The 27,755-nt window shown below is 37.1% G+C and overlaps 1 protein-coding gene across 8 annotated transcripts in view; it reads right to left on the bottom strand.

Moving 5' to 3' along the window:
- The window catches only part of ATF7IP (activating transcription factor 7 interacting protein), a 287,553-nt gene that overhangs the window by 54,679 nt on the left and 205,119 nt on the right, over positions 1–27,755 (bottom strand). For 6 of the 8 annotated variants that reach the window (XM_087723261.1, XM_087723259.1, XM_087723258.1 and 3 more), the window contains exon 2: positions 4,581–5,656. In XM_087723261.1, the coding sequence (XP_087579387.1) occupies positions 4,581–5,649 (1,069 nt within the window). In that variant the 5' untranslated portion in view covers positions 5,650–5,656. Of the gene's footprint in view, positions 1–4,580; positions 5,657–9,541; positions 9,925–25,018; positions 25,149–27,755 lie in introns of those variants that run through there. The other 2 variants (XM_087723263.1, XM_087723264.1) reach the window with 2 other exon arrangements.

Here is a 27,755-nt window from a genome sequence, read left to right on the forward strand (position 1 = left end):
GGTTAGTTGGTTGTTTCCTTTTGCTGCTGTGCCCTTGGCTCCTAAGTAATGAATAAGCGGGTGGTAAATCTGTACTCCTGTTGACTGACAAGGGATCTATTTTTCAGGCTTCAGTCATTTCCCTGGCTATTTTTGTCCTGCTCAGCCAACAATTTTAGTAGCTATGAAATTGAACACATGTCCTTGTTTTTTGCAATGTGAGGTTACCAATGATTTCAGGTCCTTTTGTCTCTGGCAGTTATGTCTATAATTTTAAAAAGAAGCTTGATGATTCAGGAACAGATTTGGATGACTTTGTAATACAAATAAGTATGCTGCAATAAGAAGTTACTGACAAAACAAAATGCTATGTTTTCAATTCTCATTCATGTAAAGTTGAAAACGCTCACTTCACTGATATGGTTTAGTGACTCCAGCCAAGATCCATGCAACAAAACAAATGCTATACAGAAACTGCTAATGTTGCACAAGTTGTCAGTTGCAAGATTCTGTTCCTGAAGTTACTTCATGGGTGCAATTGGGATTGTTGTAATGGGTTTTCCTGAAGTTAGTTCACAGGAGCAAGTAGGATTGTTGCTATGGTACCAGCTTCCCTGCTACCCAGCAACTTCCTGCCTGAGCTGCTGGAGACTATTTCAGGGCGGTCTGTAGAATTCCCCAGACTTATGATACAAAGTAAAAGTTTCCCTATCCAGTTGTATTTGATTCTAGGGAGTAGTGCTCATCTTCTTTTCTTAGCTGAGGGAGTCACTATTATCTGAAGACACTTTTATGGTAATATGGCCAGCATGCCTATATGCTGAGGTATACAGAATGCTATTACCTTCTCACTGAAGTGGTGTCTATTTTCCATTTACATTCACATGCTTTTGAACTGCTAAGTGACAGGAGCTGGGGTAAGTAATGGGAGCTCATCCCATTGCGTGGTGCTTGGTTCTTGAACCTGGCTGACATCTTTCCAGCCAACAAGCCCAGCATCTTAATCACTGGACCATTGCCACCTCTCATCGCACACACTTTATGATTCTAGGGGACCTCAATTTGCCATTCCGAGATAGACCTCCAAAGTGGCTCAGGAGTTCATGGTCTCCATGACAGCCTCGGCTTCTCCCAGGTTATTCTTAGCCTGACTCAGGACGGTGATCTCATCCAGGACTTGGTTTTCTTGTCAGAGCAGTGGCAATGAAATGCAAGGGAAGAGTTTTCTTTAACCCCTCTCTCATGGTCAGATCACATCCTGTTAGTGTGGTTCTCTTGCACTATTTCCCTCTGCAGGGAGGCTGAACCAATTCTAACCCAGTGAACCCATTAGTCTACACCCGGCAATTGATGGTCCCAAATGGATTTCAAAGGGAGCTGAGAGAAATACCTGCTGCTACTTGGTCCTGCTGAGGTCCTACTGGTTGCCTAGAGTAGGGAGTCTGCTGCAGCCCTAGACAGGATTGCTCTTATGAAACCAAGAGTGGCTCAAGTCCTGTAGGGTGCAATCATCACCACCTGCATATTAGATCCATGCCCCTTCCAGCTGGTTAACGCTACCCAGTGGGACCCCATGTGGATGGGTCCAAGCAATGGTGACTTCATCCTTGCTGGAAGGAATGTTTCCGACCTCTTTTAAAGAGTCACTGCTGTGCCCCCTAAATCAAGAAGCCATCGCTGGACTCTACCGTGCTGGACAATTTTTGTGTAATCTTCAACTTTGTTTTTTTAGGAAAATTGGTTGAGGTGATGATAGGACCTCAGAGTAGAGAAAAAGCATTATCTGGACTCTTTTCAATCAGATGTCAGGCCCTGATATGGCTCTGAAACTGCATTGGTTTCACTCATGGATGATATCTGGTAGTAATGGGAGGGAGGTTGTGCATCCATCTTTGTTCTCCTTGATTGAATATGGCATCCTTTGGGGGTGATCTTGGGGTGTGTGTGTGTGCTAGTTCACCTCTTTCTTCAGAGGCCAATTCCAATTGGTGTTAATAGAAAATGAGAGATCCAGTTCATGGCCCCTCCTTTGTGGGGTGCAGCAGGGCTCCGTGTTTTGTCCGTTCCTTTTTAACAGCTAGATGAAACCGCTGGGTGAGATCATCCATCACAATAGGCTGAGGTATCACCAATATGTTGGTGATGTCAGGATACATATCTCTGTCCTAGGTGAAGTGAGTGGTGCACTAATTGTCCTTTCGCAGTGCCTGGAGGATATGGGGGTCTGAATGGCGAGTAACAGACTTCAACTGAACCCTGTTAAGATGGAGTGACTATGGATGGCGCTCTTGTATCCTGCTTTCATCCTGGGACATGGATGTGGTTGCACTACTGCTTACAGACCTGATGTATAACTTGGGGGGCCTCACAGAACCTGCTCGAAGAGCAGGTGGCAGCTGGGACAAGGAGTACCTTTGCCAAACTCCACATTGTGCATCAGTTACACTCTTTCCTGGACAGGGAGGCTCATGGCTTGGTGATCTCCTGATTGGACTATTGTAACTTGCTCTACATGGAGATATGGAGCCCCGTTTTTTTCATTCTGCTCTTTTCACTTTCATAACTAGAGTTCCATTTCTATTTAGTTTAGTTTATTGTCATTGCACATCGTACAATGAAATTAAATACCATCTTCAGTGTACATTATAACTATAAAAAAACCAGAAACACACATCCTTCATTTGCTATATAATTTAAATTGAAAACCCGATATTACATTACTATTGCACTATAGTGTAGAATTCAATATAATTACTGCCCTGGGATAGAAACTGTTTTTCAGCCTATTTGTACTTTTTATTATTCTGTACCGTCTGCCAGATGGTAATAGTTCAAAAAAGGGTGCCTAGGATGAGATGGATCTTTAAGAATGTTTTGAACTTTCTATCAAAACATAGCTATCAAGATACTGTTATTAGCATAGTATGGTGATATTTCGTCTTCCAATTTTAAACTCCTAATTATTTTGTAATTCAACTTCCTTCAATATGTATTCCACATATAGGTTGAATAAATAGAATATGAAGCAGTGGGAGCAGCATGGTGGCCTAGTGGTGAAGAGACTCATCTCCCACTTGGAAGGTTGAGAGCTCAATCCTAGATAGTGGCAAATGTTTCTCCCTTAGGGCAAAAAGAAAAAATATCTGCTGCAATCTCCACATAGGTGTCAGAAAGGGTGTATGTGCCATGTAGCTGCTCTAAGAAACTTACATCTAAAAAACAGATAAATTATTCAAATTGATAATATTCTTAATAGGAAACAATATTTAAAGAAGCAATGACCAGCATTATTAAAGTAAAATTTTGATTTAAAAATGTATTTTCATTTACATTTTGGGCCGCAGTTTTTTTAAAATCTAGTATGGCTTTTTAGAGTTAAGGTTTAATATTTATTTATTTATTCTATTGTTCCATAATTTAAATTTAAATCAAATTTTATTTAAATTTTAAATAATACAATGCACATCTTAAATAGGGTCAAAGGCACAGGTAAATTTTAAGTGAAATAGAATTAACAATTTGAGCATTTTTTATTTAGATTAGAATTACACAAACAATGGTTTTTTTAAGTATCTCAGACATATTTGAAATACTGATCAACTAATTCTTTTCTGTTACCTTGAAGAATTTTGGAAATTATTCTGTAGTGGTTTGAGTATTATTTAATCAGATACGTCCAGAAGATGATGCTGTATTATTTTTGACAAAATTTTCATCAGAATTCAATCCTTCTCAACAGAATTTAATGCTTATAAATGATACCAGCATAACAAAGGTTTTTTTGAGGAACACTTCAACCCTGAAATTTTTAAGGTACTTTCCAACACTCACAAAAAAAAACCATTTTTGAATATCAAACATTAGTAATTTTTATTACAAACATATTACTGCTGAGAATCAACACTGAGAATCAAATTTTAATATCAAAACAGATTGATAAGCAAAGTAGAAAAACAAGTAGAAATTGAGCAGTTAATATCAACTGATTCAAATATCCTACTAATGCAGTTTGATCTTATACACAGCAACAACATTAAATCTAGTCTGAATATAGTACTGTAAATGTAAAAATAAAATTCAGTCACCATAAGTAGGTATCAACAGCATGAGTCAAGTGCCTCTAGTATAATTTTTGCTGCATTTTCTGTAGATATGGTTTATTTGATTTGATTTGGTATTCTAGGATTGCTGGGAGTTGGGTGGCACATGAATTTTTAAAATTACGGTTGGTCGCACAGTCAGCAAGATGTTTACCATCGATTGGGTATCTTTACCCACCTATTGAGTCCTTCCCAAGGATCTGGGATAGGCAGATGTTGCTGTTTGATGGTTGTTATTACTGAAAAGTAGATTTTGAAGGATTGAGTACTATTGTATGGTTATTGTACAGTATTATTCTTATGTTTTAATTTTTAAACAGCAAAATGATGTTGTTATTGTGACTTTGAAACATTGGCAATAATTAATGTTTGTTCTACATTTAATGTAACTAATTTATTATTTCACAGATAAGGCAATTATTTTCCTGCATTTAAGTTCCAAAATTGAGTTGTTTCAAACGATAATTTAAAATGGAGAAGAAGAAAAAATATGCCACTCACCTGGAGGATTTTCATGTTTTGGCATTAATACTACAGCTTCTTTTTCACAACAAACTTCTTCTTCATCAGAAAGAACCAAGAAAGCTTCTTTGGGCAAACTTTCATTGCTTTCATGTTTAGATGGAGAATTTAAAGAATTTGCTACCTTTTCTTCTGAACATAAGCTAGGAGTCTCTACAGGAAGCAAGGTGGGTTGAGAGAAACAATTTAATGCATTTGCTGGGGCCAGCTTTTCTAAAATTGGAATAATTTCATCTGTTTCCATTCTAGCTGCACTTCCCAACATATTCTCAGTTGGTGGTTCTTCAACAGTTTTTTGAGCCATAGTCTCTACAACTTCTGCAGATTTGATTTCATTCTTTGAACCTTCAGCTGTATTCAAACTACTAGATATTGCTTCCTCATCAACATCCTCTTTTACAACAGTTTCGTCTGCATTATTTTTTTCCTCCATAGACAGTTCAGGAGTAATAGCCAACTCATTTGTTTCTGCTGGTTCTACCATTTGGTCATTAATGTTACTTTCTTCTTCAGTATGACTTGATGAGGATTTCTGATCCAAATTATCAGGTACACAAAGATCTTTATAATTCAGGTCCTCTTTTATAGTGATCTGTTCCCGGATGTCACTATCTTTATTACATTCAAGTACTTGACTTTCAGATCCAGGACTCAAAGGTGGGCTACTATTTTCATGATGTTGCTCCGAAACAATGTTTTCAGGAGATAGAGCTTCAAATTTTGTTGTTAAGTCATCATGCTGGTTATCCTTGTTATCTGGACTTTTGACATCAGTGATTTCATCAGATTCTACTTTATTGTCTTCAGGATCAAGACATACATCTTCTAGGCCATTCACCTCACTTCCCTCAATGCAGTCAGAATTTAATAAAGGAGAACTGATATCTGAATCCCCATTTTCATGTTTTCCATTTAACAGTTTCAGGTCAGCAGTTTTCAAAAAATCTTCTTTTACTTTATATACACTTTCAAGCTGTTGTCTGTCACTTGCTCGCATGGTTTTACGGGCCTTAAAAACTTTTTTTTGAGGTTCTTCACTGTTTTCCATCTTGATGCTTAAAAGTAGTTTAGGATAAAAAAGAAAAACAAGGAAAATCCATCAGTAAAAATCTAACATTAAGTACAACAGGTTTTTTTTTTTCAAAATCATTGGGGAGATGATTTAACAATGACTGTCACTGGAACTTTTGTGGCACAGAATCTCTACTTCAGGAAGTTATTAAAATTTGATCATGAAGATAGATGGCACCATACTGAAATATCATTACATAAATTGTCATCTTTCTAGTTCAATTGAGATAGCAAGTCTGTAAAAATAGCAATAGCAATAGCAGTTAGACTTATATACCGCTTCATAGGGCTTTCAGCCCTCTCTAAGCGGTTTACAGAGTCAGCATATTGCCCCTACAATCTGGGTCCTCATTTTACCCACCTCAGAAGGATGGAAGGCTGAGTCAACCCTGAGCCGGTGAGATTTGAACCGCCGAACTAGCAGTCAGCTGAAGTGGCTGCAGTACTGCACCCTAACCACTGCGCCACCTCGGCTGGTAGAGATTACAGGTAATCCTTACTTAACGACCACAATTAGGGTCAGCAACTCTGTAGATAAGCAATGCAGTTAAGTGAGACATCACGTGATTGCGATGGATTTAAAACTTAACTTCGGCTACAATTGTTAAGCAAATTACCCATTGGTGCTTAACTGATTTGTGATTTTACTGCCAGATTCTCCATGGATTCTGCTTGTTGGAAGCTGTGAAAATATGCAAATGGCACCACATGATTGTGTGGTAATAAATGTGACTGATTGTAAAGTTACTTTCTCAGTGTTGTCATAACTTCAAATAGTTGTTAAAAAGGGCAGCTGTTAAATGAGATCTACCTGTGCCTTCTCCAGTAGCAATGTCTAACTGGTAATCTTTTCAGTATTAACATCCACAAATATTAAGAGATATGTCTTACCAAGAAGAAACAATTTCTGAAATTCAACAGCCTTATTTTTGCGTTTTAAAGTTCTACAGTTCAGAACCATATGACAAATTAGGAGATAGGACTATGCAAGTGCCGTATTTTTCAGACTAGAAGACCCTCTGGTCTATAAGATGCACCTAGCTTTTGGCAAGAAAAAAAAACCTGCCTCTGCCTCCCAGCAATTTGCGTCCTTGCAGCAAACAGTCTGGTCAGCTTCAGCACTGCCTGATTTAGCATAGCAGCTGATTGGTGTTTAGATCTGCCTCTAGGAATACCGCCTATCATCTGTTCCAGGCTGCAGGGATTGCTGCCACCCATCGCCACCATCATGGCGCCTGGAACAGACCGAAAATGGGGGATGCGGAAGCCAAAAATAGGATATGCTGATAGGTGGCACCGGCAGTGATTCCTGCAGCCTGGAACAGCTGATAGGCGTTATTCTAGGAGGCAGATCCAACCACCAATCAGCTGCTTGGGCTAAAGCAGGCAGTGCTAAAACTGACCAGGATGTTTGCTGTAAGGAGGCAAGTTGCTGAGAGGCAAACGCCAAAGGGTGGGGGATGGCGGGTAGGTGGGGCTTTGGCAACATTCACTCTATAAGACGCATAGATATTTCAACCCACTTTTGGGGGAGAGTGGAACTTATACATCAAAAAATACAGTAAATCTTGCTTACTTTTGCAAAAGCTTATATACAATATTTGCCTATGCATAGTACAATTCATTTCATAAACATTAAACATTTATGCCATCTACCAGAAGAAATTATTTAAATCACTGTCACTTTTACTTGATGAAAAGTTCTGTCAATACTGATGTAGTTTTCAGTGTGTGTAGTTTCTAAGTGATGCTCCAAAGTGTCCTTGCCTTCATAATTAGGAACTTCTCCTTCTCTTTCTTAATATTTTTTTTGAAAAGCAAGTTCATTTCTACATGTCAACAAAGTTAGGTATTAGAATAGCTGCTATGAATTAATCCACACTCATGAAGTAATATTAGTAGTTTAAAAGGTTACCCAATCACTTTCCAGCTCAAATGTATTTTACATGGCAAGAGAGGAGACAGAGATCACAAAAAGACAATATACTGTATGAGACTCAGGACAGTTCCATACGTGTTACAAGCATTCCAGGACATTTCTATTACATTTTCAAAAGCAAAGTGTTTCTCCAGCAAACATAACCCAGTTTCGGAAAAAAATTATACAAACAAATAATGTTCACTATTAAGCAGTTTTGCATAAGTGTTGCCTGCAAGTTAATTAGGAAATCCTCGGTATTAGTACCATGTTCTAGATGGACTATAGACTCCTGTTCTAAAACAGGGTCAGACATTGCTCAACGGTCTGTCAAAATGCAAATGCATACTTGTAGAATGAATTCTACTTTGCTATGTCAAGAATACACATGGATGTTTTGAAATAACAGGCAATTTTCATACATTTTCATAATGTTACTTTTGGTTAAAATTACATTTCTTCTTTCTTTAAAGTATTTGCTGGAGTGCTCAAGTTTCTTAATAAATATCTGCTAATTTATGCCCTCAGCAAATTAACAAAAATTATACACTTTAAAAAAATTACATTATCTTCCACACAAGCTGAATTACTGTATATCTGTATTAAAAGGTAGTGCTTACATTATAGTTCCCCATTTTTATTAAGAAAAAAAATAAGAACTACAAGTCGTGAATAAGGCTTCAAGAATTAGTTTGTATAATGGTTGCCACTTAGGTTGAGCATAAATCAGGAGGAATAATGGTAGGTAAGAACAGCATTAGTATTCCTTCTATTTCTTGAACTCCTGCAGTATCAGAAGCATACTCAAGAGGGAGTTAGCTGTACTCACATATTTCTGTGACAGGAAAAAATTGGCAGCTGTGCTTTGTTGTTACCAAGCCGTTTCCTGTGAAAGTTTTATCTTATCCTATTGGCTCGAGAATGCTAATCCTGACCCACCAGTTAAAATCATGAAATCTCAGTTCTGCCCAGCAACAAGAAAATCAAATAAAACTGAACATTTAGAATGGCCTGAAAAAAATAAAATTGCTGAATATTTATAAAATGTACAATCTTTTGCAATATTTTGAAATATCCTTCTTCAATATATAATGTTAAGGGTAACTGTAGCAGTAAGATTGGAAATTGTTGAAATTTCCATATAACAGGTTATAAAATTGAGAATTTAACCTAGTTCCGAATTTTTTTATTTCAAATAGTATGCATTTCCTTCAAACAACACAAAAATAAATGCATTCTGTATTAGTTTCCAAGCAACTACCATAAAACCATAAAATCGTTTAGATAATTGCTAAAGCGCTAATATACAATTAGAAGCTACTATAAAGCCTATGCAAATCAACTGTGCTATATTAATCAATTGTGGTTTATTGCTATTGTTATTATTGGCATATTCTTTCAAATACTTTTGCAACATATTTTTATTTTGCTAACCATCTTTGCGTTATTTCCTATAGTTTGTATTTCCCATATTTGGATTTTAAATAAATCACCATATCAGCAGGATATTTGCTTGGTCGCAGAAGCATTCCTTTAGTTTTATAAAAATGATAAATAGCCTTCAGGGTAACATTATGGGAACCTGTGTTAGTATAGTAATCAAAGCATGAGCTCTTAAATTTGTAATACAATTTCCTAAAATGATAAATGACTACATGCAACCTCTCTCATGAATGAAGCCAAAAGAAATAGATTTCTTGTGAATGATTTAGACATCTCTCAAAACTTGTTCCAAATTTCCAAACAGGAAAATTTGACAATGGCCTCTTACTGTGCCTCCATTAAGAAACCTATTTTAAAGCAGCAAATAAATATTCGATACCAAAAGTTATATAGCATTTGTTTTTAACTAGGGGGACAATAAGACTACCAAAAGCAAAATACAAAACTATGCATATTTACATTTCGGCTGATCTTATGTGTAACTTTACAATTAGATTTGGTATCTTACCTTTTTATGCCACCAAGTGTCACCCTCTGGAAACACAAGGGAAATTACATAGAAATACAACAAAATTCAAAATTTCAGTATTTAAAAGTAGCATTTATAAACCCCCAGAAAGCAATCTTTAAACTTAAATTGTTTCTACTGATTTTCCAAAAAATGTTGACCATTTTTTGAGAAGATTTCATTGACAGAAATGAAATACATCAGTATGTGCACAACCACAAACAATACTGGCTTATACCAAGTACTGTACAAAATAATAAATGTGGATCAAATAGTTACAGTTCAATTTTGGAAAACTTCACAAATCAAAATTTGGTTACAGTACAGATTTACCTCCCCTCATCATGGACCCAATTAACCTACAGATTTACCTTTTGGCATTTAACTGCCATTTTAAAATGACAATATCTTTTCTGATTATATAAAAACATGTCCTAACAAGAGCCCCTGAAGCCATGCTGCCATATTATCAGCAAACCTAATAAGAGAAACTATACATAAACAAGATATAACAAGTCTTGATGTCAGACAAATTACTGAATATTACTGCAATTCCATTGGTTGGCAACTAAAGACTGGTTTGTACAAGCCCAGCAATACTAGAGGCTGAGAATCAGCAGGAAGCAGGAAAAGATCTGCCTGGCAACAAGGCTAAAAATAGCACACCTCCTAAGCATTAGCACTACTCTGTGAAATCAGCAGAGCTTCATGAAATCTTCCTGCCTCTATCCTTATGCACAATGGAGTGCTCTTCATAACAAAGTTAAACTATTATGCTCTCCCACAAGAGCCAAATTAGCACATGAGTTAAGCATGTAACAAATTTTCATGCAGTTTTCTTTACTCATAGAACACATGACAGGTTTTGCCCATTATTTCTTTTTAGTCATAAAGACAGAAAATATAGCTCTATATTTAGAAATACAGTTAAATTCAACTACAAATTTTTAAAAATATGATTATTCTTTTTTCATTCACCATTAAACTCTATGTACATATGCTAAATATAAATATACCTACTTATAATTTCATCGGGAAGCATTTCACAGGTTTAACTAAAAATATTAAAAATCTGAAAAATTGCCCACTTTTTCAGTTAATAAAACCCCAATGCTTTTGAGAAACCTAAGTGGAAAGAGATCCTTGCCTTCCATGATGCATAATCATTCGTACCTCAAAGCAGAGTTTCTCCTTCCATGTTTAAAAAGTATTAAGAAATCATTGTACTTCAAATTAAAAGTATTTCTACTTGTTTTAAATTGTTACCTAAGCATATACAAATTTAAATCAAGCAAAATGAGCTTCACTTAAAAAACAATGTAAACAGATATTTAATAATCAAATAGCTATATATAGCAAACGGAATGTAAAGACTTTTTATCTGAACAGCAAGTTCAATAACACTGATACCTGGAGAACGGGAAACATGGTGGTTAAACACAATCTCTCTCTCTCTCCTTAAATAAAAGCAATTAATACTCAACAATAGCATCCATGTTTCACATGACTAAAATCTCAATCCCAACATCTGTAGTAAAACAATCTCTCTTAATAGTACTGGAAATTATTTGTTTCTATTTGGTATCTTGAAAAGGTGACTGCTAGTATGCACGCCAGCAATAAGATAAACAATTTGGCTCAATATAAGAATTATATCAAGCACTACACTGACTTACCAAAGAGAAGTTATGCACTGCATCTTAAATCCTAACTTGAACACTAGAGCAGATTTGAAGTGGCCAACAAATTTTTGATTATTAAACTGGAATTGGAAACCAGTAAAGAACTGCTATTTAAAAATTTCATTATTGTTAAAAATAGTTCCTACTAGTAGTCATTTAGAACATTTCATGATGGAGGAACAGTTGACAATGGTTAAGGCATCAGGATTTGGCATGCTGCAAAGATTTTCACTCTTTCACTAAGTGTGAGAATATAACATTTTAAACTTAATTAGCCAATTTTATTCAATCATAGGCTTTTGTTCTTGAAAAACCTTTTGGAAATGGGAGCAGTTATTGAAACACCATTTCTAGTGAGATGACATCATCTATAATCACATATGGAGAAACATTAAGACAAGAACAGAATTTCCCTTAGTGTAGGTCAGTGTTTCCCAACCTTGGCAACTTGAAGATGTCCGGACTTCAACTCCCAGAATAGGCTGGGGAATTCTGGGAGTTGAAGTCCGGACATCTTCAGATTGCCAAGGTTGGGAAACACTGGTGTACTGTGTGGTAAAGCTCTCAGACTTTTTTCTCTACTGTGAATGGCCCTATACATTGAGACGTTTGAAGAAAAATTTGTATAGAAGTGAATAAATGAAGCCATGGAAACAGAATGTTTAGAAAACAGTGACTGAGCCCAATAACAATGGGTTTTCCTTCCTGGTTATTAATACTGTTGTCATAAGTTTTAAAACCCACCATCTAGATTTATTCGTTCTGTTGATATAACATATTGTAATAAATGAAATCCCACTCTCTTTATAAATGCTTAGTTTTCAGTATTCAAAGCAATGGAAAAAAGGTTTTACCCCTTTTTTATTTTATTTTGCTTGCAACTTACTATACAATTGCAATTGGTCCTGACTGATGCTTCTTGTTCTTTCTTCAACAAATTGGTTCTGCAATTTGAACCAAGAGGAATGTATACATAGATGTGAATATGACCACAGATAAACAGTATTAAGATAAAAGTTATACAAAACTGGGCTACATACTTGTCAATTCTGAGAGGTGGTGATAAGGGAAGGAAATCCCAGCTGTAAAGGAAAGCCTGGGCTCAAGTGGAACTTCATTTTGTTTGTCAATAAAGAGAAATAGAATTCCAAGTCTATATTGACAGTAGCAATATAATTGAGAGGCAAAATATTATCTTATTTCTACATCTAGCTGGCCTAAACCATGACATCCTGTTTAAGAGTCTGCTCCAAAGGCTTGCATATTTAGACCTGGTCTATGGTTATTTGTAATAATATTTTTCTGAACTATGCAAACAAATTATGGAGCAATAATCATCTAGCTGGGACCACCTAGTCTCTGCTTCTCTAACTAGCCTGGCCAGACTCTGATTACAATGTACAAAGTGGATATTAAAATATAAGACCATCTGAGTTCTAACGTTTCTCCCTAAGGCCACTAATTAAATAATTGGTGGGTTGCTTAATTATAATATTCAATAACATTAAGATTTTGATTTACAAATGAATTGTTTAGTTATGTAATATTGATAAACTTTGAACCATTTCAAGCTTCATTACTATGAAAAATGGATAAACTAATAGACTAATAGTGAGGTCTCCTTAGTGAAGTTTTGTCGTGTTCAATACCAAGGGAAATCTACCATATTTTTTTAAGATTTAGAATTCAGAATATTATAAACATCCATTTTTTTAAACATTTTGGTTTTCTTTTAGCAGTCGGTTATTCTACACACACACACAGAGAGACCTATTATAGATTAATACATTTTACTTTTAAAATAATAAAAAAATCTTAAATATGGTTTTTAAATTATTCAAAGTTTCAATCTGTAATTTTAAATATATTCATGATGTAGACTTCTGTCAAAGGTAAATTAGAATAATGAGATGAAAACATTTCTCTCTTTGGTCACGTGCAGTTTTAAGCTTCTCCTGTTACTCTTAGATGTATTCTACAGTGCTGCCACTATCATTATTCTTGTTCAATGAATGCTGTTTCCCAAACAAGTCATAGAATTAAACACTAGAAATAATGAACAAATGTTTTTGTTAAAACTGAAAAAGACAATGCTCTAGAAGCTATGCCAAATATTTTGTACAATATGAAAAGTAAAACTTAAAGATTATTTCCATTCACTTATCTAAAATATATAATTGATGTGTTTTTAATTGGACATAGGCAAAAAAACCCCTCTAAAATGCTGATCGATGATTGCTTTTAAACTAAAATTCTTTATTTGGTTTTTATTCTATTAGGAATGTGTCACTGTAGTTCCAAAATGTACTAATGTATACTTGAGAGCTAGAAACTTTAGAGTAAATCTCCAATGTCACAGGATTTTTCAATCTAGAGATTAAGCAAATTCTTCCTGCTATGTGAGGAAATCGATCACTTTTTCAAATAATGTCTGAAAATCTAATTATATATATATATTTAAATGAAAAATAAAAAACTCATCACTGTTTCTGTTACTTATTTTGAAACTGCAATTATATTTAGCGATAAAAATATGGGATAAAACTAAAGCCAAACTCTTTTTTATGAGAATCACTAAACATGCTCACAAATCTCATCAGAGATACAACTATGTAAATTACTCCCTTAAATAATAAATTTGTGGCTATCTCCAACAATCCTAAGCCCTCAAATATACTGCCATATAACCTAATCAGCTTTTTAAATCTTGAAACTATAATTAAATTAAGCTATTAATTAAAACGTATAAATATATTTTAAAAGATTATGAAACTACTTTACTTACCTGGAGACAGCTTGACACTCATCAAATGAACTTCCTCCTCAGCTTAGCTGCTTATTTATCAAAACAGTAGAAGAACACTTCTAGGTCAGCCATCTTGAGAACAGGCTTTATTTGTCTTTACATAAGCAAAATATATTGTATGTTTGTTGAACCTGTCTAATGCATAATTTTTCTTTTAACTATCCACATTTTTGGAAAAACGAATGCCAAGATTTTTATTTACACAACAAATGCTCCTAGAGGAATCGCATTAGCTCTCAAATACAGTCTAAAAATGTCAGCAGCACTAGAAAGCTTTTAGAGTGAGATTATTGGCGATGCTTGCTGCAGTGCTACCAGTTGCCTCCACAGAAATGTGTGCAATGTGATGTCTCCCTTATAATAGCAGAAAAAATGCATATTGTAACACAAGAGGAAACAACACATAGTTAGCAATTTAAACTTTGCATACAAATTTAAATTTTTGTTCTTTTTTGCATTATTTTAATAACTACTTTTTAAAAAAATGATATCTATTTTATATATTTACTTTTATTCCACTTCCATCACAGCAAAAAAAAAACCTGCTTGGATATTCCAGATGGGGTAGACTCTTTACTGCCTGCCTGATAGTAGAAATGTAGATAAAACAAGCATCTATTTCCTAAAGTGCAGCAAGATGCTGCTAGAAAATGTTCACTATGTTTTATGTTCAAGGATGAATAGTTCTAAACAGAACTGAAAGTTCAATGACAAGTTGCCTTAATCAAAATAAAAATTATCAATATTTTCAATGTATAATAAAAATAATTTGTTCATATATTTTATATATTTATATACCTTTTAAAAAGTTCTTTCATACATGATAGAAATAATTAATGGTAAAGTCTAGTTTGTTTAAAGTTATTTTGACTTTGTGGTACATATCGAATAAAATAAATCAGTCCTGCATTCATTTTTATTCTTTTACTAAATTATTGTAAATATTTTATTTATTCTTTGGAACTTTAAAAATCTAAAATCTAATTTGGCATCAAGTTTGCATTGGATTATAAATAAAAGTCACAGCTATTTTAATTATGTATAACTTAAAACATGGATATTTTAATTAAGTAGGACTTAAAACATGAATAATTCTCCATTTTCAGGATGATCTGTTAACCTAGTTCCTCAGGAAACATTTCCCTAAAACAGGGTTGGAATTCTTGGCTGACCGCAAGCTTGACATTCTTCTATTCCTGTCCCCAATTAAGTTTTATATTCCAGAACAGCAGTGTGAACAAATACCACTAAAGCTTACTAAAGTTGCTACTGCGTTTCCTACTAGAGCTCAATTTTAATTGTAGCTGAATCTCAATTTTAAGTTACTAGCTTTACACTAGTAAATTTTATTTACCTTCCCCTGCTGATCGAGATCAAACCTCTGTATGCATAATATGAATCATTGGGGGGAGGGGAATACTTATTTAAATAAATGTACAGTCTACCAGTGAAAACAGGGGGTAAAATGCATAATATACTCTCCCTCTTCCTTTCTTTCTGTCTGTCTGTCTATCTATCTAATCTCCTAAGAAATACTTGTAATATTAATACATATTTTAAAGCTACATCATATAATTACAGAGCTGGAAGGGACCTCGGAGGTCCCTCTAATCCAACCCCCTTGCTGAAGGCAGAAGTCTTATACCATCCAAGACAAATGGTTGTGCAGTCCATTTTTGAATACCGCCAGTGATGGAGCACCCACAATCCTATGAGGTAACCTGTTCCACTGATTAATTATTCTGTCAGAAAATTTCTCCTTACTTCTAGGTTGGATCTTTTTTTTAACAAGCTTCAACCCATTACTTCTTGTCTTGCTCACTGGTGTCTTAAATAATAAGTCTAATCCCTCTTTTTTGTGACAGCTCCCCCCACCCAGTACTGGAAGATAGTTATCATGTTCCCCTAATCCTTTGATGGGCTAGAAATACCTAGCTCACTCAAGTGTGACCCTTAACCAGTGAAAAGGACCATTGGCTTTTCTGAACAGTCGTTCTCTGGGCGCTGCCGGAGAGTCCAAGCATGGGTTAAATTCAGTCTATTCGCCCAACGACTGAGTTGATTTTCTTAGCCATGCCTCCTATCCACATTGAGGACTAGTTCAAAAATGAAGGCATTGGTCTGTGATAGATATGTGCAGTGTCTCCTCTGGACCCGTCAACAATGTCTTTGCTCCACACAGCCAGATGCGAGGAAATAAACCCCAGGGTGAGGTTGGACTCTCCCACAGTGCCCAGAGAATGACCGTTCAGGTAAGCCAATGGTCATTCTCCTGTGTGCTGCTTGGAGAGTCCAAGCATGGACATACCCAAACTATGAGGTCTCAGGGAGGGAAACAGAAACTTCCAGGGTGCGTGGAGTCACTACAACCCGCTGTAACACCCTTTTCCTAAAAGAAGCCTTGGTTGCAGCATAGGAGTCAACATGATAATGTTTAATGAATGAGGTTGGGGACGACCACAGGCGCCTGTGTCATCCACGCGGCCGTGGTGGCGGCACTCCTCGTAGAATGAGCCGTGATTCTAGGTGGTACTGCCCTGCCCTGCCCTGCTGCTGGTAAACCAACTTAATACAAGCCCTCAGCCAACAACCGATAGTAGAAGGGGAAACTTTCCGTCCCATGGTGCCTGGCTAAAAGAAAACGAAGAGTGATTGGGAGCAGCAAAAACCCTCCGTCCTCTTGATGTATCTGTGAACTGTCCTCTGAATGTCTAGCTTGTGCCACATTCATTCCTTGGGATGTTGAGGGTGAGGGCAGAAATTAGGGAGTACCACCTCTTGAGTTCTGTGAAACATTGAGTTAATTTTCAACAGAAAGGCCAGATCTAAACGGAGGGTGATGCGGTCAGCATGAAAAATACATAAATCGTCACGGATCAAGAGAGCTGCCAGCTCCGACACCCTCCTTGCCGACGTAATAGCAATAAAAAAGACCATTTTCAAAGCCAGATGCCGAAAACCAATGGAACCTACTGGCTCGAATGGAGTCTTGGTCAGAGACCTCAGAACAAGGGGGACATGTGGGGAACCTGTGAACAGTGAGCGGATGTAGGTTGGAAGCCCCCTTGAGGAAGCTTTTCACCTGAGGATGCTGCCCCAAGGACACTGAAGAATATCTAGTTAAGATGGTGAACAGGGCAACAACTTGAAGGCGAAGGGTGTTGGGGGACGAACCCTTGTCCAACCCCTCCTGTAAGAATTCTAGCAACTGTGGAACGGTAGCTGAGACTGCGACGATGTCATGAGTCCGGCACCAGGTAGCAAAGACGGCCCAGGTGGCATCATAAATCCGAGTCATGGAGGGTTGACACGATGCTTGTATGGTACGAATGACCTTGTCAGAAAGATTGTCTTTCCTCAGGAGTTCCCCCTCAAGTGCCAGATGGCCAACTGGAGCCAGCTGGGATCCGGATACAGTATGGCCCGTCTGAGGGAGAGTAGCTCCTGAGGTATCCTCCACGGTCTGCGTACCAGGATCTCCTGGGCCAGTGAAGTGCTACGATAACTTCCGCTTCCTCTGCTAGAATCTTCTGGACCTGGGGGATGAGAGACAGCTGCAGAAAGGCATACAAGAGGCCTCTTGGCCAGCGGTAGCACAGGGCGTCAGTCCCTTCTGCTTGCAGAGTGGCATACCTTGAGAAGAACCTCAGGAGTTGGGAGTTGGCTGGACTGTGAGCTGATAGAAGGTTGCCGGATGAAGACACCATTCTGTGTTGTCAATGGTCATCCAACTCAGCTAGTCTCCCCTGACATTGTCCACTCCCGAGATGTGGTCTGCTTGTAAGGCCAGATGACGTTCAGCCCACCTCCCCAGCGTCTCCGCTTCTGCCATGAGGACCTTGGTCCTGGTCCTCCCCTGGCGGTTTATGTGGGCCTTCGTTGCTATGTTGTCTGTAAGCAGCAACACATGGCGACTCACAATGTCCCTCTGAAAATGGTGCAAGGCTAACGTGGCCGCGCATAACTCTAACAAGTTTATGCTCTGTGCTGCCTCTCTCTGCGACCACTTGCCTTGAGTCATTTGCTCCTAAAAGTGAGCGCCCCATTTTGGAGACTCACGTCAGTCGTGACTACCAGCCAATCTGGCTCTCTGAAGAGGCAACCCCTCGTCACTGTTTGCAATTCCCACCACCGAAGGGACTGTTTCACCTTCAGGGGTAGCTTGACACGCCTGGGAGAGTTGCTGGCCTTCACCTTCTGGATGGAAAGAAGAAACCATTGTAATTTGCATGTATGCAGACGTGCCCAGGGAACTATGCTTATGGAAAAAATCATAAGTCCCAGAAGTTGAGACAGTGACACGATGGATGCAAGCTGGTTTACTCACGTGGCCCGTGCGCGGGTTGTGAGGTTGCGTTTGCAGTCTGGTGACAGGAACACTTGGCAACAGTCTGAGTCTATCAGCGCATCGCGATGCAAGATGCGGGTGGACAGCGTTAGCTGACTCTTCTCCCGGTTCACCCAGAACCTGTGATGTTGTAGAGTGGTGAGTTGGACATCTCTGACAGCTTGGTTGGTGGATGCTTATTGAATCAAGATGTCATCCAGGTAGCAAAGTAGCCGTATTGGAGGGGAGCACAGGTAGGTTGCTACAACCGCCAATATCTTTGTGTAAGTCCTCGTTGTGGATGATAGGCCGAATGGCAGAGCTCTGTGCTGATAGTGTCTGCTGTCATAGTGGAACTTGGTCTTCCAAGTTGACTCATAGATTCTGTTGGTTGATGGCCTCCTGAACGCCTGGATTGTCCGGATCACCCTGGTAGAAAAGTTGCCCTGCCCCAGAACCTTCCATTCAAATGCCATATAGTCAATTGAAGCCATTGTGGTTCTGGGTGGACTAGAGCCCCGACTGAGGGATATTCTGTCCTGAGGTATCCTCGATAGCCTGGATACAGACAGACCAACCAGATCTGCGAACCACAGTCAACTGAGCCAAAATGGACCCAGTAGCAATACCTCTGCCTTCTCCGTCAACACCTTCCTGATTACCCCTGGGATCAGGGGAAGAGGGAGAAAGGCATATAAATGACCTCAAGGCCATGGAATGCAGAATGTATTTGTCACTTCCGCCCCCAGTGTTGGAACCTGGAGTAAAACCTTGGTAGGTGGCTGTTTGACGGGGTAGCAAACAGTTCCAAGACCGGAGTCCCAAACTGTTCTGACAGCTCCCTCAATAGGTCTACATGCAGTCACCACTCCGAGTGACTTACTGTGGACCTGCTGAGCGAGTCCACCTGCACATTCGTCCCTGATATGTGTTCCACCCTGATGGAGAGAAGGTGTATCTCTGCCCAGAGGCCCAATTTCTCTGCCTCTCGCATGAGGGGTCTTGAGTGTGTGCCCCCTTGCCAATTTATGTGAGCCTTTGTGGCTACATTGAGGATGTGAGACCTTATCCTGGAACGATGTGGTGGACTGCCCTGAGTTCCAACCAGTTGAGGTTATTCATTAGGTCTTCCTATGACCACTGTCCCTGTGCCATCTGTGATTGGAAGTGGACCCACAGCCAAAAAGGCTGGCGTCTGTAGTGATAGTCAGGTGGTTGGGTTCCTTGAAGCCATATCCCCTTGTCATGGCCAGGAACATGCACTACTGGAAGGACTGGAATACCATGTGGAATCCAAACCCTGGTTGGTGAGTTGCTCCACCAGACCTTTGGTAGGGCAGGAGGAACCACTGCAAGGTCTTGGCGTGTAGATGTGCCCAGGGGACTATTATTGCAATAGTCCTCTGGGCATGTCAAGATCTTGCGCAAGATACCATTTTGCCAGGGGCTGTGAAAGGAGGACTAGAGCAACCAACCAGATTGTCCGAATCCAGTTCACCAATGCCCTTATGCAGCCCCTATGCTCCTGCGATAGGTAGACCTTGCATAATGAGGTATCTATGATTACCCCCAGGTGTGGTAAAGGGGTGGAAGGAGTCAAGTGATTCTTCTCGTAATTGATGGAAAACCCATGATCCTGAAGTATCTTGATCTTGACTTGTGGGTCCTCTGCTGCCCCAAGGTGGGAGGGGGACTGAATTAAGATGTCACCCAGATAACACTGGGCGCGGATTAGGACTCTTGGTTAAATTAGGCTTCCAAAGAAGTCTATTTGACTATGGTGCAAAGAGATCCTCTTTGCTTCCTTCTATAAAAGGTAACTGTGGAGATAAGTTCTCTGGAGCCCACTGGTTGCCGAATCTTGGAGCGCTGAGACTCTTGTCTTTGTCACTCAGCTTTCCTCTCAGCCTTGGAGATCTCCTTCTCTGGCACTCTCTGGGCATCCTTTTCCTCAGCTTAGAGGCTTTTCTGGAATGCAGGGCTTTTGCCCTTATTTGGGCAGCCACTCTTTAACTGCCCGCTCCTGCTGCTGAGGGACCCTTTTTGTTAATGTGGGGTTGCATTGCCCTCCCTTCTTCCCCACTCACATGAGCCACCACATGGTTGCTTGAGGCAGCAATATCCTCCATCCTTTGTTTCTCCTCTATGCTCCTGTATGCTCCCTGCTGTGGAGGCGTCAGGACATCTGCTGCTGAAGACACACCAAACGTCAGCTCTTTGAATGAGCCAGAAGATGGCCAGGTGCTGGGAGGAAACAAAGATGCCAGCCACACTGTTCTCTCAGCTATGCCAGTTCTGGAGCGTAATCAGGAAGCTCTCTCGGTTATGCCAGTCTTGGAGCTCAATCATTGCAGTGACTTTGCCAATCAAGTGGAGAGCCAACCAAATTGTTGCAGGGGCTTTGCTGATCAAATGGAGAGCCCTTGAACCATTGCAACAGCTGCTTGTTAAACGAGGCAGTTTTGGGGTGGCTTGTTGTTATTGCAGTGTCTCTCATCTTTAAAAGTTTGGTGAAAAGCGGCTGATGGGAATTGCTCCTTCCTCCTGACAAACAGCTGATGTGTAAGGTGGCAGTAATATTCGCCCATCTTTGTGCTGTTCTGCTCAGCTGAATTGGCTGGCTGAATTGCTGAAGGCCATGCTGTTTTCCGAGAGACAGCAGATTGAGTTTAAATCCTTGCCGCTTCCGCGCCCAAGAGCTGATTGCTGTGGCACTCTATTGATCGCCCAGAACCTTGTCACTGAAATCACTGAGAATCCAAAGCATTAACTCTGTCCTTTTCCTTCCAAGGAGCTCTTCCTAAATGCGTCTCTCTTGGGCTTTAGACTGAGTCAAAACTGGGATACAGCCAAGAGAGACATGGCTACGAAGTTTAGTACGACTCGGTCTCTAGGGCAGAAGGGTGGAGTTAACCCATGCTTTGGATTCTCTGCTCAGCGCACTGGAGAACCGTGCTTTTAACCTCAGGAAAAATGATTCTCTAATATTGGAACCTGTGAATGTCTAATTTGCAGCTAGTTTAATACAAATAAATGATAATTATCAAACCTCAATTAATGGATAAGACTCTGGAATGGAAATAAGTTTTGAATTATAGAAGACCTTATAGAAGGAATAAGAAATCTGAGAATGAAGATTTTGCTGCATTATTAATTTGCAGTATTCTTAGCATCAGTTATAAGGTCTGCAGCTACAGCTCAGAAATTATTGGTGACCTATTAATACTTGTGACAATATAAAACACCTCCACATACACATTATTTTAAAAGTCAGTGGTTACTTAATACAGCTCGTAGTGAGGGTTGATAATGGAAAATGTCCACTCTTATTCAAAGCCTAAAATTAGAAGACTTTCTGCCCTCTAGGAAACTAAAATTTTCCCCAAAATATTTCGGGGATTATTAAAATTATTGGTTGGGTAGATCATAAAAGCAGCTTGAGTATGAAACAAAATTCAGGAACTGAATGTTGGAGATCACCAAGAAGCCAACTTTAGGCATAGGATAGCAAGGAGGTCCATGTGTTAAACTGGCAACCTACTTTTTCATAAATTGCACAATTAAAGTGATAATGCTGCATCTGTAGTATTTGACCTTTAAAATAACATTGATTTTGCCTCATTTTAACTCCTTTCATCCTGAAAAGTATTTCATGAAAGTCATGTATTCATTGGAGTATTTTTTAACCATGATATATTTTAAAAGGCATACAATACATTGTTTTAAAACTCAAGCATCCAAAAGTAACTGTAATTTAGCGTACTGTTATGAGAGTAACCCAACAATTTGTTCTAAATTCACATTGCATTAGAAGGAATATTTTAAAGCATAAAATAACTAGAATGAAAATTTTAGGTGAGTTTTCCAAAGCAACCTAGTTTCCTGATGAAACCTTCTCACAAATGTGTTGCAGATTACAAAGTATCTGGTGGAAAATTATAGAGTATAAGCAGTGAGAGAAAAAGCAATTTATCAAAGTTGATTCTATCTCATTAAAAGATTGTATAAGCAAGAGTAGAAGCTGGGTTGTTGCAGAGGTCAATTTGCTGAATTTTGGAGGTGGAGAAGGAAGAGAAGTATTGTAAACACCAGATTTAATGTACAACTTTAAAACAATTTTTAAATGAAAAGTATATGATGGTCAAGATGTACCTTTTTTATACTGACAAATCAAAAAGCAAGAGTATAAAATCACTGAATTATTTCAGTGGTTGTATATTTTAATAAAACCTTTTATTGCAAAATGATTAAACCATACAGTGAAAGAAATTGAGCTAACAATGGTGATGTTAAAAGTCTAGACAAGATTGTAGCTAATCTTCCACTTCTACAGACGCAATGTATCTGAAACAATGCATTGTTGAAATCCACTATTTCCAACAGAAGAATTAAATACATGCTGAAATTTCACATTGAAATTAAAGTTAATATAATAGACTTTTGATAGAGCCTTAGACCAATTACAAAAGAAACATTGCTTGTTTTAATTCCACAAAATAACTGATGAAAAAGAATTTTTTAACATTTTTAAAATAGGTCTATTCTATATTCTTTTAAAATCATGAGAGAACTTAGCTAAGTAAAAAGTAGAGTATTTGTGCCAATTAAATAAACACTACAAAACACTGGAGAGAAAGAAAGCATTATACAAAGTGGAAAAGTACAAAGCAAAATAATTCCATCTTGTTTCCAGATAATTATTTGCTTTCTTCCATTGAGTTGCAGTAATTATGGAAAATTCTAGATTTTGGCATCACCACAAAGGAACATTTTTTATATATATATTTTAGGTAATAAAGTAAAAAATAGCTTACATCTGAAAAGATTCAACTATCTAAATATATTTCATATAAAGAAATATAATAAATATAAATAAAATGTAATATATATTTTGCAAAGCATTTTTAAAAATTATTGAAAAGATTGTCAATATTCATAAAGTATGCAAAATAATTAAAAGGTATTTTGTAACAGATCATGTTTATCAGTAACATTTTTACTGTTTGCTTCTATAACTATCACATTTGCCAGACTATTTATCCCTTTGAAACCCATGTAATGATAAATAAATGTCTAACTTACATAGAAATCTTACTTAAAGAACAAAAATGAAATTGAAACCTTTTTATTAGCTATTTTATAATAGTGCACATTTTGCTGCTGGAAAATGTGACTTCAAACATATAATTCATATATTCTTAACTTACTCAAGTTATCTTTAATTAGGTATTTAAGGAGGAACAAAAAGTAGTATCCATTAATTTTAACAGGTTAGTGAAGGGATGGTTTGATTTCCTTGATATGATAATGAATGTGGACATGTTGCCTTTCCTCATGGAACCTCATGGAACTGCTTCTTGAAAACAGACATCCCTCTTGTACTAACACCCACTGATATTCTGATACGTGCAAGCACAATCACATCTTGCAAAAGGTGTAGGCAGGTTTTGCCCCAGGTATGTGCACAGTGGTTTGCTTTCTCTTCACAAAAATAGCAGAATTTTCTTAATTTTAAAAAAATACTATTAGTATTCAGATAAACAGTCACATACACTCAATTACAGTATTGCAGAATTGAATAAAAGGAATTGTTGTTAGGTAAACCTGATATATATATATCCTACAAAAATTATAATTTAACAACTTTTTTAATAGAGATGTATTTATATGAGATGTTAATGCCAATCTTACAAGTAATAATTAGTAATCTAGTGTCCTGGGAGGTCTATCAAACATATCCTCCTAAAAGCACATTAAAAATTGAAACAACATAATATTTTTTCCTTCAGTAGGTGGCAGTACTTTGCTGAACTTATCTGGTCTCAGAAGTTAGAAGGGGCAGGCCTGTTAGCACATGGATAAAAGACAATCATGGAATACCAGGCCTATACGCTAAACTAGTGAGTTGAAAAATTTAAATGAAAAAGGCCATGGCAAATGCTCATGAAGACAGCAGATAACAAACTCAAGGGATTCTATCTTAATATCTCATTTCTGAACTTTGCGCTATTAATTATGCTTCAAGGCAATGCTCATGCAAACCTAAGACATCATTAATAAATAGTGTACAACAAAATAGGAATGTGGGTCATTATATTTTTATGTAAGTGAATCTGTATCTCAAACAAATATGACCAAAACTTTTTTTAAAAAAAATCTAATACTATTTTACAAAATAGCAAATACAAAAATTTAACAAGTAATTTTAACATCATATTTTAATGCATCATTCCTAAGTGCTATTCAAAAATATACTGTTCTATTTTGTTTCAGATGTTGAAGAATTTAAAATTATATTTGTAAATAGTTATATCTTTTACAAACCTTTATGAATGATTAAAAATAATCTCAATATATTTAAAACTGAATACAAAGATTAACAAACATACCATATCTTGTTTTTTTGTCTAAATCAGCTGACATGAATGTCAAAACAATTATTACAATATTTATAATTTTAGATTAATGTGACCCTTTGACCCCATTCCTTCACCAAATGACTTTTGCAAACCTGCTGAAATAACCAAACTCCCTAAAATTCTTAATCACAAGCTGAAAACTGAAACAGAAAAAACTTCTGTTCAATAGTTTACTTCATAGTCTAATGTTTGTATATATATCCCGAACTAAATCATGAAAAAGAAAAACTTAATTGCTCTTACCTCTAAATCTGTAACATGTGACTGCATCAGATTTGCTCATTAGCATAGTCATGCTAAACTGCTCCAGAGACAATTTCATCAGCCATTTTGAGACTGCACTGTTTCAGCTACACTGAAAGTGTGATTAAAATGGCTGCAGTGTGTATTCAGCCTCAGCCAGTAAGAACGTAGCAATGTGTGAAACACTTGTCACAAAGCACCTCCCTCCTTATGGAGTATACACTATTAGTGCTATTAGTGCATGTGCTGCAGATATGACACAAGTGCTGGAAGTAAAAAACTCACAAGGCACAAAGGCTGTCTTTGTGAACCAATCGGTAGCTCAGGATATAATATCTAATCCTGAACTGAATCCAAGCAGCTGTAAGTCCATGTCACATATTATTGACTACAGGAATGAAGCCAAATATTACTGGCAGGCAAGGAATGCTATGCAGGAGGAGCCTGATTTAAATTCCTTTTTTTCTTACAGCATTATAAATTCTGCTTAAATCATTTACACTACACAATGTTACAAAAAGAATTTTTTATAAGATGCTACACAGAAAGATAAGTATTAGGTTATTTTTAAACAACTACATGTTTCCAACATAGTGCTTTAACTGAAAGATCCAGAGTAAATTTTAATTCACAACAAAACAATTTTAAAAAATAGTAAATTGCTATAACCAGGCCTGCATATTTGCTAAATAGTTATATTTGATTTCATGGGAGGAAGGGAGGGAGAAAATATATCAAACAGAATCAACTAAACTGATAGTAAATTAAATCATACAAACCTGTCTAATGCAACATTAATGAGCTTTTTTCACAACGTGGGATAGAAAAAAATCTAATAAAAATGTTCTTAAGAGTATATATTATAGAAATATTAAATTCTATACCCGAATTATGGACAAGTTAGAAGTTTGTTTCGTATCCTAAGGAGTTGTTTAGCAAATTTCATTGGCCAGATATAAATATATTACCATATTTTAAGTATTGGCAAAATATGTTTTACTGCCCAGTGCCTGAGAATGAATTGCTAAAATTTAAAATAATCAACTGAAAATTATTTTCAGTGATATTGAAAATGAAAACAAACATCAGTACTACTTAAACGTCAAGGTGCTTCAATTTCATCAGGGGTATTATTAAGATATTGATATAACGCCCGTCCCTGCCTCTCTTACCATTAGACATGATGGATGGGGTTATTCAGAATTGGAGATTAGCAACACAGATTTCCTATCTCCAATGTAAATAATCCTAATCTTTACCCTCATTCTTCAGAGACTGAGACAAAAATAGTATTTTTATATAGATTAAAATGTATATGAAACAACATTTTATCCCATGAGTACTTTGGGTTGGTGTCAGTAGATTCCATATTCCACCTAACCTTTCTTTAGAGTTTCTTTAAGTGAGAGGTTCTTTTAAGTCTTGCAAAGAAAAAGAATACCTCCAGGCCCCATACTCTTTTTTGGAAGATTTTCCGCTTGAATGGGTTACATGGTGTGCTATAGAAGCTGACACAACATAACCTCATCAATAAACTTACTGGCCAAACAGGTATTGGTAATTGATTCTGACCACAGTATCTATTTTTGAACATTACTGTTTCTAGCATTAGTTTTTATTTAATATAAATTTATACTTAAATGTTGTACAGACAATGAAAATCATACCTCAGTATAAATATCATTCTGTGTATCTCAATCAATTTTACTACATTATCTAACTCAAGCTACTCAGAGTTACATGAACCATGGCAGCAAATAAATTTGATAAACAAGCAATCACTACCGTAACAAATTCCAGCATGATATTTATTAAATTTATCTGCTGCCCATCTTTTGGTTCAGGCAACTGAATGGCTTGAGTTAGATAATAAGTATAAAAATAGTTCTAGTTTCATTATGGTCCTGCGTAGTGTTTAGGGACCTTTTAAAATCTTAGGAGATAAGTCTTTGTAACTTGAGAGTAGGCACTTCCAAAGAAGAGCTAGATGGGGAGTTTTAAACCATGAAATGGTGATTCTGACAAATGGCAAAATAAGCAATTTTAATTGTACACTGAAATATGAGTTGCAATCAGATTGTTTGAATCACTTGTAAGCAAAGCCTGGAAATTCAATACCAATACTTTGAACTGGCACAATCAATGTAGACATGTGGTAAAGAAGAAAAAAGGGATACTGGAAAAGGTTTAAGACCATATGGACTGTGTTTATTTGGACCAAAGACAAACACAATTGAAAGAGGAATTGCTTGACTACCTCAACAGCAGGAAATGGTCAAATGTTTAGGGTCACAAGAGAAAAGTTGCAGATTCACGTTGTTTTATTAATAATCACTGATAAAACTCCCAATTTTACACTGTCAGTGATAACAATGGTTGATAGCTTTGAAAAGAACGAAAAACAATTAGAACAAAAAAAAGAGGGCACTAAACTCAATTTGTCCACATTAATCTGAAGCAGCAGGAAAACATCCACCTGGAAATCCCAGGAAGACAGTTGGAAGTCTATCTTCACCCAAGACAAGATCAAAGAATTACAGCTGAGCATCACTGTGACAGATAAACAACAAGGAAAGTATCAGAAATCTGAAACAGATAATATACAGTAAACAACTGTGGGTCTAAAACCGAACCTTAAGGCTCCTAGTGGGGAGTGTCAATACTATATTGCAATTCAACATATTGGAAACACAAGCAATGGAATAAAATCAAACTTGGAGTCTTGGACTTTAAAAGA

This window comes from Thamnophis sirtalis, unplaced genomic scaffold (genome assembly GCF_051295495.1).
Source record: "Thamnophis sirtalis isolate CommonGarterSnake01/CBP01778 unplaced genomic scaffold, rThaSir2_p1.2 scaffold_9, whole genome shotgun sequence".
In the NCBI taxonomy this organism is placed as follows: domain Eukaryota; kingdom Metazoa; phylum Chordata; class Lepidosauria; order Squamata; family Natricidae; genus Thamnophis; species Thamnophis sirtalis.